General features: G+C 32.8%; 1 protein-coding gene across 1 annotated transcript in view; it reads right to left on the bottom strand.

The window, feature by feature from the left end:
• CEP44 (centrosomal protein 44) overlaps positions 1-12,096 on the bottom strand; it is a 49,877-nt gene that overhangs the window by 30,806 nt on the left and 6,975 nt on the right. The window contains exons 3-7 of the mRNA XM_074275753.1: positions 10,446-10,593; positions 6,066-6,212; positions 4,256-4,375; positions 2,279-2,309; positions 2,192-2,247 (exon numbers count right to left, since the gene is read on the bottom strand). Coding sequence (XP_074131854.1) covers positions 2,192-2,247; positions 2,279-2,309; positions 4,256-4,375; positions 6,066-6,212; positions 10,446-10,593 — 502 coding nt within the window. The remainder of the gene's footprint in view (positions 1-2,191; positions 2,248-2,278; positions 2,310-4,255; positions 4,376-6,065; positions 6,213-10,445; positions 10,594-12,096) is intronic.

Raw genomic sequence — 12,096 nt, 5'->3', positions numbered from 1 at the left:
TCTTCCTTCTACCTCAATCTCTGTATTCAATAAGTTGCCAGGTTTTCTTGATTTTTCACATCTATAATATTTCTCCTATCAGTTTTCTTCTCTCTACCAACAGAGTAACAATGTACCTTAAATCCTCATTACCTGTTGCCTAGACCACTGAAAAAGACTCCTAATCTCCCTGGATCTAGACTTAATTCTCTCCAATTCATTTTACATGGAGCTACCCAAAGTAACAGTTTGAAAGCACTAAATGCTCTCCTGATTTTCTCTTATCTCCCAAATCAATTGTCAAAGGGATCTTTAATTTCTATACCCTTAGATATTCTGCCAGACCATCATTCCTCCTCTAAAGTCACTTTCCTCACTTCCTGTATTATCTAATTTCAAGAGGTTCCTCAACACACACAGGCAATCCTTTTATTTCTCACCAATTGATTCTCTCTATCCCATCTGCTATTACAGGTTACTTCAAGACCTTTATTCTCTCTTGTCTCAACAATATCTCCTCCCATATACCTTTCACCTCAGGATTTCATGTCATAGTTTCTTGATAAAACAGAAACCATTTCCCAATAAGCCTTTGTTCTTGCCCACTCTTCCTCTCCTTTGAAACCAATCCTCATTTCTCCTCCTTCATTCTTGAGTCCAGTGAAGTGACCCTTACCACCTTCTTTCTGCTTGAACTCTTAAATTCATCTCTTTCTATTTTCTTCAGCAGACTGACTAATTACTGCTTCTTTCTCAGCTTCCTACACATATACAAATATCCTACAAATATTCTCCAATCCTAAAAAGGAAAAGAAATCCTGTAATATCCCTTCAAAATCTATTCTCCCTTTCAGAGGGACATCTAGAAAAATCTATTATTCTTTGTCTTTATTTTCTCTTACTTCTTAGCATTTTGCCATGCCATCTGACTTATTAAAACTACTCTATAAAAGTTACCAATGATCTCTTAATTAATAAATTTACTGGGGTTTTTTCTTAGCCTTGTGAAAGGAAAGGCACTGTTGAAGTGGGACAGGAATGAGAATAAAAGAATAGAAGGTAAAGGGATGGGAAGTTTGAGGAAATCTCTAGCTTTCTTCAAGATGTAGTGTAGTGAGGTACCATTAATCTCACAACTGTCATTCTTTTTTTTTTGCTCCTAGAAATTATTTTATGTATATTTTGGACTTAAATATTCAATATACAAGATATTTCTATCAAAAGAATGAAAGCTCCCGAAAGAAATACTAAAGAAGGGAAAGGGACCTGTATGTACCAAAATGTTTGTGGCAGCCCTTTTTGTAGTGGCTAGAAACGGGAAAATGAATGGATGCCCATCAACTGCAAAATGATTGGGTAAATTGTGGTATATGAATGTTATGGAATATTATTGTTCTGTAAGAAATGACCAGCAGGATGAATACAGAAAGGCTTGGAGAGACTTACATGAACTGATACTGAATGAAATGAGTAGAAGCAGGAGATCATTATACACTTCAACAACAATACTATATGAGGATGTATTCTGATGGAAGTGGATATCTTCGATAAAGAGAAGATCTAATTCAGTTCCAATTGATCCAAGATGGACAGAATCAGCTACACCCAGAGAAGGAACACTGGGAAATGAGTATAAACTGTTTGCATTTTTGTTTTTCTTCCCAGATTATTTTTACCTTCTGAATACAATTCTTCCTGTGCAACAAGAAATTTGGTTCTGTACACATAAATTGTATCTAGGATATGCTATAACATATTTAACATGTATAAGACTGCCTGCCACCTAGGGGAAGGGATGGAGGGAAGGAAGGGAAAAATCGGAACAGAAGGGAGTGCAAGGGATAATGTTGTAAAAAATTACCCAAGCAATGTACTGTCAAAAAAAAAAGTTATAATTATAAAATAGAATTTAAAAAAAAAAAAAAAAAAAAAAAAAAAAAAAAAAGAATGAAAGCTCTTTGAAGACAGAGATCTTTCAAGGTGTTTTTGGTTTTATTGCCAAGAATATTATAGGCACTTAAATATTTGATGAATGAATGTAAAATCTAGCCAAATACAAAAATCATAATTATAAGACTTTACAGTATGAAATTCTACTAAAATTATAGCTCTCTTTTGTTCACAAGCACAACTGTTAAAATCTCACTTCGAATATACTTCATATATCACCAGTCCAAATCAGTTATTACTCTTACCTAATATATTTACTTACTTGTGATTCACAGGTGACTTCAATAATATCTCTGCCAGGTTCATCATTACCTTCAGTTCAGAAAAAGTATGTGAGAAAAGTTTTCACTGTTTGGGTGACGTTCCACAATTGGCTTTTTCTGTATATAAAAAACAAAACATACATGAAATACTATCTAATTAACAAGCATTTACTAAACTGGTGCTCTGTATAAAACACTATATGGTCCTGGAGATATGAAGACAAGAGAAAAATATTTCATTCCCAGAAGGACTTTATATTCTATTGGGGGAAACAACATATTAACTTGCAAAGTAAATATAAGATAATTTCACAGGAGTGGTAGCTAAATTGGGTAAAATTTTTTTAAAAATGTATCAGGTAGGAAGATACTGAACTTTTTTTTAAACCTCATAGGCACTTGACCAACTATTTCTTAACTGGGTTCATTCATGCTTCCTTAGGCAACTTGGTGACTATCCACTACAGAGGGTCCCCATATGAATAATGAATTAGTACAGACTTAGCCCATAAATCAGTTTAGGCCACGGAACTCAGAACTCCTAAATTCAAGAGATCCACCAAATTCATCCTACCAAAATGCAGCTTTGAGCTGATCTCTGAAATTAATTAAGGGTTCTAATGTATGAATTTAAAAAATTATAAAACTCTTACTAGGTGCAAAGCATTGCATATATAAATAGAAAAGAGTTCTTTTTCTGAAAGAGGAAGACAATACATACTTGAAATTTCAGCTGTAAGTCTGAGGGAAAGGCTAAATGGATTTCAGAATGCAGTAGCAAATCACACAATAATATACCTTCTTTATCATTTCCATTAATAAAACAATATCTATTTCTGAGGCCAGGAGTAAGGTACCTGTTGAGACTGTGACTGAGTAAGGGTGGTTACCTGTTGAGACTGTGACTGAGTAAGGGTGGTTAGAGCACCTGCAGAAAAGGCTCAGCTGCAAACCCACAAGAGCTATTTGTCTGGACAAGGCTGCAGGTTTGGTAGTCAATGGAGAGGCAAAGGAAGGCATGGACTGTGGGAGGAGGTGGTATTTATTAGTAAGCAAAGTTTGTGGGAATTAAAGGCCTCTTTTATATAGGAGCTGCTCTCCTTGACGATGGCTCTAGGAATCATACTATAAGTAAGATAAATTATTAGAGGAGTAAAGCACTGCAATTCCAGAAGATCCAGAACTTTGGATTTATTTCCACTAGGGTCATGACAGGAAGTAGTAGCTGAAGTGGCAGTAGTGGTTTCACCCATGTGGCACATGTCATGTCCCATTTGCCCCACTAGAAGTAACTGGTAAATAGTTGATGGCAGGGAATAGGAAGGAATGGTGTGTCTCTTTTTCCCCAAGGTTTGCTCCCCTGGATGATAAGTTTTGAAGTAAAGGGTGGCGATAGAGCTTGTGACTTAAGCATATTATTCCTACGCACAGGCAGTGGTTGGTAACCAGTGATTTCAGAGACCAAAATTCCATTCAGTACAAGTCACTCCCCTCAATTATGGCATCTGAGGCCAGGCTAAAAGCAAAATGTTGGGGTAGATGTGATAAAGGAAAAGAGGCTTCACTAGAGTTCCCAGATCTACTGAGAGCTCTTTTGCTTCACCACAATAAGGTACAGTAAAGATAATTTACTCTGAGCATTTTTTAAAAAGCAGAAATGATAAACTAACAATAGAGGGACTTGTATAAGAAACAGTAAAGTCAGAACAGGTTACCTATAGAGTGAGTGAAGAAAAGTAATATATAGCAGACCAGGAGTGATAGGTTGGAACCAAATTTTAAAAAGCAGAGGAGTGTGTACGTAATCCCAGAAGCATCAAGAAGTCACTAATGCAATCAATCAGCATTTTTAAAGTGCTTATTGTGTGCCTGGCATGGGGATTTAAAGAAAAAACAAAAATAGTTCCTGTCCTCTTTGATATACTTCATAAGTACACTTCTGTCGAAATTATCTATATTCCTTACCTAACCTGAATCAGAAAAGTACCTCTTAGATATATATTAACAAATTCCAAATCATAAGATATTTATTATGAAGCAAAACAAACTTTAAATATCCATACCTGTTCTGAAGGAAAACCCCTGAATGTGAAGTCAGGAACAACAGGTTCTACAAGAGTTTTCTCAAAATTTATAAAAGCTTCTGACTTGATAGGACGAATTTTCTTTTTCTGTGCTATAGCCTAAAGGAAGGAAGTTAATCAAAACAATTTTCTTTGGCAATTTAATATTTTGCCTTTATATTGTGTTAAATATTTTTTACCACTTAATTATTCATATAAGGTGTGACTACAGAGCAACAGGGCTGCTTTTTTGAGATCTATTGGAGATCAGGAGAAGAGCGATCACTATCTTTATCAGTATTAGATCTGCAATATGAAACACTACTTTCAAAATAGAGCATTTTAAGTTTTGTGATTGCAGCTATGCTAAAAAAAATTGTTTTATTTCACAAGTAAAAATAAAGTTAAACAAATCTATACTTGGCAAGTCAAAAGAAGCTTATGGAAATGATGTTGATGCCAATTTTAGCTGACATAAGTTTAAATAATATAAGAAAAATGCCCATAATAATAAATGAAATACGGTGAAATCATAGGTATGTGGTTTATCATATATTTGAGCTTCCTTATCTACAAAATGACAAATACATCTGCAAAGTTATCTCAATGTTGCTATATCAAATGAAAAGTTAGATTATTTTTAATTAGCTGAAAAGTCTAAATTAGAAACAACCTAACTTCTATGTAAAGCTCTTTTTTCATTACAGCGGATTGCCATTATAATTCAATCAAATAATTAATGATAAAAATGAACTGAAAGATTAATTTGGATAAAGACATTCTAAAAGAACCTAATTGGAGAGTGTTTTTTTTTTGGGGGGGGTTGTTTTGTTTTAAATAAAAACTGGTATATTTAGAGTGATGAGCAGAAACAGCAAAGACTTAACATAAGTTCTGATTGCTCAGCTTAAACATAACAAAACATTTCTGGATAGACTATTATCACCAAAGATTAAGCAAAAAATGTCATAGAACCTTAAGCAAAAAATATCATAGAACCAATGAACAGAGCATAAAAATCTACAAATAGAAAACCCAAATAGCATTAGCTGTAAGAAAACATAGATAACAAAGCCACAGAGACAATGTTGAATAATTTCTTTGATTTAAATGGATTTGTTCACAAAGAATTCATTCATTAGATAAAAAATTTAATTAGGATAATTACAGGAACAACTCACTTATCTGGATTACTTCATAAACTTAATAATTGGTAATTAAATTTTAAAAGGCTCTTAAAATTATACATATTCAAAGTATTATGTAAATTAGTTATTGCTATTATCATTACTAAAAAAATGAGACAATGATTGGACTTAAAAGTTTTGACATATTTATAAAATTATTCTCAAGTAAAAATATTTATATTTACTAAGCAGAAAATTAGTTATTTAAATAAATTAACTATCAAACTAAAAAGTGAATTATAAACTATTTCAAAGTATGGTCCTAAAGATGAAATATCAGAAGACATTCTACCTCCTTTGTCAGAGGTAAGAGGTCCAATTGGTATAGCACAGTGTATTTGTTTTTTTTTTTCAGAATTTTTCAATATACAGAGCAATTTGCTGACTTTTTTTCCCTTCTTTTAAAAAAAAGTTTAAGTTTGTTATATTTAGCAATGGTGGGATAGAGAATAGCAAAAGTATTAGAAGAAACAGATGATATTTTTTAAAATGTTGAAACCATGAAGGCTATTTTAAGAGCCTTTTAATAGTTCAACCGGAATGCTTATAATGAATTTTCTCCAATATAACACATTTTATGCACTCAAACATTAGATAATTTACATAACTTATCAAAGAAGTACCTTATCCAGGTTACACAGCTCCTTGTGTTTTTTCATCACTAAATTCAAAATATCACAAACAATCTGAATCTTCCATTCTACAAAGCCATACTGGAAAAACTGTTTTTTTGTCAAAATTGGTTTATAATGAAATTTATCTCGAAGAAGCTACAAACACAAAAAAACAAAAACAACATAATATGGACTTTTCTTTTTTTCAAAATAAGAAAACTTCCTGTTTAAAACATTATCTTAAAGTGCATGGGAGAATGTATCTGTCTCATTTATTTTCCTAGAATATGAAACAATGTCTTCCCTAATTGAAAAAGTACTTATTTTTAGCTATGGTGATTTCCCAGAGCCTCTGAATATATACAGGACTTAAAAGTACAAAAATGAAAGCTAAATAACTTTTTAAAAGAGCATAAAAATTAGGAGACAATAAATGGAATCAAAGTACTAGAAGCTGGAAACAATGCAACAATCAGAAGTATAATTAATATAAATTAATATGTACTAAGCAAATCAGGTTGGAGGGTAGCAACCCAAAATTCTGGAGGCCTTTCACTTGGTCCTACTTTTGTATTGTAAGGATGGCTCATTATTAGGAAGAAGAAAGATGTTCTAAAGTAAGCAGTACAAAGCAATAAATTAAAAAAAAAATTTAAAAATGGACAATAATGTAACAAGTGGGTTAGTTAGTCATCTTGTTGTTTTCTCCTGTAATGATTTAATTAATTTCTTTGCTTTGTAATAATGTTATATTGGTCATATTTGGTGCCTTTGGACGCTCTTATTTAGGATTCATGATATACAGGGAAGAAGCTTTCATAAAGTCTATAATCCTTTGGCTTCTTTTGTTTCTTAGCTTCAACAATATTTCCTAATATTTCTTACTATTCTCCTCTCTGTTTACCATAGAAGATATGGAATATTAAGGGAAACTGATGTAGCTGAAGAAACAATGCACTATGAGGAATAGAGGGAAGGGAAGGCAGCATGCACCATGAAAGTAAACAACCGCCTTTTCATCTACTAGAAACCCTGGATAAACATAATCTAGGATCTAAACCAGGAGCCTTGGGGATAGAATATCCACCAAACCATCAATCTTGCTTCCAGTGAACTAACTCTGTTGCCACCATCAACATCTAACAGAGGCTGAGTCCTTCCAGCAAGTCCATGGCAGCACATTGTCATTTTCCTCCCTTTCCCTCTTTTTCCTCATCCAGGTCCTGCTTCCAAGCTAGTACTTGAACACATCATGCTGAGAAGTAAATTCCATTGAGATATGGCCTGGCAGCTATGCCTGCAAGTACTGTAGTCATAGCTACCAAAGATCCAGAAAAAATGAAAATGCCACCAATGTCCCTTGGCTCTGTCAAACAGTTCAACATTAGGGATTTTATCAATGAAAATAGCACTGAAGAAGAATCATTACCTCACGAACCTGGGACTCTTTTATCTGAATTGTTAATATTGTCCCTCCATGAGAATGTGAGCTCAATGACAACTAGAACTATCCCACTTTTCTATTTGTACTCTCATCACTTAATAGAGTGCTTTGTACACAATAAAAACTTAGTAAATAAATGCTTTTATTCACTTAGATGATCACAAGATATACTACTATGGACAAGAATTCCTTAGAAAAAATGGAGGAGTTCTGATAGTCAATAAAAATGTGGAAAAAAAAAAAAAAAAACAGTACTATATAATTTCAAAAATGACTTAATGATACTAGTTGAAAACCAAGGCAAACTGTTCAGTATCATGCTAATATAAGTCTGTACTCCAGTCACTTAAGCTTTTCCACCTTTGGTTGCAATGATTTTTTTTTTTTTTTTTACTGGCCATCTAATGATGTTCATGTGTAAAGTAGGTTGTTGTAGAAAAGCATTTGCAACTTTACATGTGAACACTACTAGATGCCCAATACAGAAATCAATGCAACCAAAGGTGGAAAAGCTTTATTCTATCAGTTAAAACAAGACTTAGGGCTAACTATAGCTAAAATCAAGAGTGTCTTATTCAAAATTCAGACTTACATTGAAGGAGGGTAAACCATTAATATCACTTGTGAACAGGAAGATTTAAGGGATTAGATCTGTTAGAGTACCCAAAAAACAACAGAGGTCTGAAATCTTTACAGGAGATAGCAACAGAAAACACTCCCAAGAAAAAGAACAAGAACGCAAAATGGAGGATGAGACTTTACAAGTAGCTGAGGAAAGAAGGAAAGAGAAAGATATATCCAAATGAATGGAAAATTCATAAAACTAAGAGAGAGAAAGTTTTGATAAATGATCAAAGCAAAGAAACAGAAGAAAACAGAATAGGAAAGACGAGATCTCTCCAAGAAAACTAGAAAGTTATGAAGGATATGCTTCATGTAAAAATAGGCATGATAAAAAACAAAAATAGTAGAGTTTTAACAGAAACAGAAGATATTAGGATGTGGGATGAATATACAAAAAGACTATACAAGAAAGGGGCAGATAGGTGGCACAGTGGACACAGCACCAGCCTTAGAGACAGGAGGAATTAACTTCAAATTCGGCCTCAGATACTCGATACTTAGTAGCTGTGTGACCACAGGCAAGTCATTTAAAGCCTCTTCCCTCTCTCCCCCCCCCAAAAAAAAAGAAAGGAAGGACTTAATATCAATGATAAACACAATGATATAGCTATTGATTTGGAGCCAGACATCATAGAGAATGAACTCAAGTAGGCCTTAGAAAGCATTGTAAACAATATAGCTACTGACGGTGATGAAATTCCAGCTGAGCTATTTAAAACTCTTAAAGATGATGCTGTTAAAATACTGCACTTCATATGCCATCATGTTGGAAACCCACAGGGGTGGCCAATGGATTGGAAAAATTCAGTTTACAAACTAATCCTAAAGCATGTTCAAAATTACCAAACAATTGTATACATTTCACACACCAGCAAAGTTATGCTAAGATTCTACAATTAGGCTTTAGCAATATGTGAACCAAGAATTACAAGAGGGCTAGTTTTTGAAGAACTAGAGAACAAATTGCTAACATTCACTGCATTATGAAGAAAAGCAAGGGAGTTCCAGAAAAACATCTATTCCTGCTTTAATGACCACACTAAAATCTTTGATGGTGTGGATCAAAACAAAATATGCAAAGTCCTCAAAGAGATTAGAATACTATGTTATTTTGTCTCCTGAGGAACTTGTATGCAAACCAAGAAGCAAAAGGGGGAAATGAACATGGATCAATTGATTACTGGGAAAGGAGTACGACAAGGCTTTATACTGTCAGTTTTAACTTACAGGCAGAGCACATCATACAAAGTGCCTAGCTGGATGACTCAAAAGCTGTAATCAAAGTTTCCAGGAGAAATATCAACACTCTCAGATATACACATAAATATACTACTTGATGGCAGAAAGTGAAGAGGCATTAAGAAGTCTCTTGATAATGCCCAAAAAAAGGAAACCATGAAATTTAAAGATGATTTGTTCCTTGGAAGGAAAACAATGGCAAATCTGGACAGCATACTAAAAAGCAGATACATCATCTGCCAACAAAGGTACTACTTGTGATATTTACTGAATATGTTAAGTTAGCAGATATCCATTGAACATGTTATTATGTAGGATAAGAAGACTGTGAGGAAGAATAGGGATAAATTTTACTATATGTGGACCAATGACTCCAGAGATTATCAACAAGCAGAAACGTAAGTTTAAAATTTTTTAATGATGAATTTGGATTGTTTTAAATTAACTAGTCTAATAATGACATAGAACTGGACCTTTTTACAGTGATAGTGACATGGAATGGACATAAGGAGATGTGGATTCTAAATTAGCTCTTCTAATCTGAGTCTTACTTTCTTCTTATCTAAGGACTAGAAAATATTTAAGAGGTTTCTTCCAGGAATGATTCTAAAAACTTAGTTACTGAGTTTTGTTTGATGATTTAGTAGGATAAAATAAAACTTTGCTTGACAAAACTGCTTAAATTACTAACAGAATATGTACAAGTGAGTAAAAAATATTCTGGTAATCAGACAGTTAAATTTTACAGCAGGTTTTTAAAAAAATGATGCTTAGGAAATCAAGTTCATCTAAATTTTCCTTATTTATAACTCATGATACACCTAATGAATGTAGTTAAATCTCTTATCTCCATCCAAATGCCACATTTTATTGCTTTTAAACTGACAAGTCACATATACTTTCACTGACTGCCATTTTATTTCAAGATAAGTTACCAAAGAATCTACTATTTACAACCTGTTCTTCAAATCAATTAGCTATTGGTAATATCATAAACATATATAACCTAATAGTCAAATGCAAGCAAAAACCTCAATTTAATCAATAATTTTACAGTTTCTTGCTCTATAAATTCACAATACCTTATAGACAGAATCAATGAATCGATAATCATTCTTTGCTGTAAGTTCTGTATTGGAGATAACCAAAAATTCTGCTACGTAAGTTGAATACGAAGTCAGGGAATGACTGATAATAGGCAAATATGCTGCAGGATCTCCTTTTACTAAACTGTTGGAAGAAAAGAAAAGTGTTTTAATGATTCCAAAAAATTAGACCTTCACAATTTTAAGATTTTTCCCTTTAAAAATGCTATCATTATCCAAAGTGGTGACAAACATTTGTTATCTCTACTATTGGGCGATGATAAGGCTGGTGAACTGTTTGGTACTGTAGTACAACTGAAGTCAACCAAACACCAATGTCATGAACTCTAGGAGCAGAATGCTAAAAGGTGGGGCAAACTGGCTCAGTTTAAAATAAAGCGGATCAATGCTTCCATAAAAATCAGCAAGGGAATCAAGCCCATGAGTGGCTGCTGTACTTCCAGTGTAAGTAAGATAGAAAAACTTAGCCTCAAAAGAAAAAGAAAAGCTACCATGAAACTATCTACTTAAAATAAGTTCCATTGTGAAGAACCTTAGATTTTAAAAAGTAACCCAATTTTTATTATCAACAAAATCTGAATTAACTTTCAATAGCTGCTTTAATATTAAAAAATCAAAGTTTTCATTAGTATATGCACCTGAATGTAGTAATATTTCATTTAACATTCACACACAGGAAACATAGTGGTTCATTCATTTAAAATAGCCAAATTTCAGTAAATTAATTAGCTGAAAAATAACTGGAGGGGAAAGGGGAAGAGTTTGCAAAGATAAACTTACAGGTAAATTCTATTGAACACATAAAGATTAGTAATATAATATATTTGTCTCTAATTTGTAATAGGATGAAGCAAAGAAAGAGAATTATAACTCAGTATCACTAATACAAAATTTTAAATAAAATCCTAGCAGAAAGGCTACAATATTATCAAAAAAGGAGTCTTTTTAAACCAGAGATGGAAGAACAATTCAACATTAAAATAAACAATCATATTAAAAACAGACACACTCCAAATCACATGATTATAGCAATGGGGGAAAAAAGCATCAAACAAAATAAAGCATTTATCTTAAAAAAAAAAAAAAAATTCTTACAAAGGATTAGTACAGAGAAGCAATTTTTAATATGCTAAAATATAAGTACCTAACCCCCCCCAAAAAAAAGAGATGAACAAAACAAAGCAGTTATGATCAAAATGACTGATGCTGCAAAAATATTTATATCAAGTTTTTTATGTTAGAAAAAAAATTTGGAATTAAGAAGATGCTCATCAATAAAGAAATGACTGAAGAAGTTATGGTATATGATTGTGATGTAATACTACTGTGTTTTAAGAAATGTTATATAAGCCAGATGGTTCCAGAAAAATATGGGAAGATTTATATGAAGTTATATACAATGAAGTTAGAAGAACCAAAAGAATACTGTACCTAGTAACAGTACTGTTGTAGGATGATCAACCGTGAAAGACTTAGCTATTCTGATCATTATAAAGAAACAAGACAATTCTGAAGGATTTGATGAAAAATATTATCTAACATCACAGAATTGATAAAATTATAAGTTGCAAATTGAAACAAATTTTTACTTTCTTTTTCTTGCTTTAAAAAAGCAACATGGCTAATA

This window comes from Sminthopsis crassicaudata, chromosome 6 (assembly GCF_048593235.1).
Source record: "Sminthopsis crassicaudata isolate SCR6 chromosome 6, ASM4859323v1, whole genome shotgun sequence".
In the NCBI taxonomy this organism is placed as follows: Eukaryota; Metazoa; Chordata; class Mammalia; order Dasyuromorphia; family Dasyuridae; genus Sminthopsis; species Sminthopsis crassicaudata.
The sequence above is the reverse complement of the archived record's forward strand: the minus strand, read 5'-3'. Positions and strand labels throughout refer to the sequence as shown.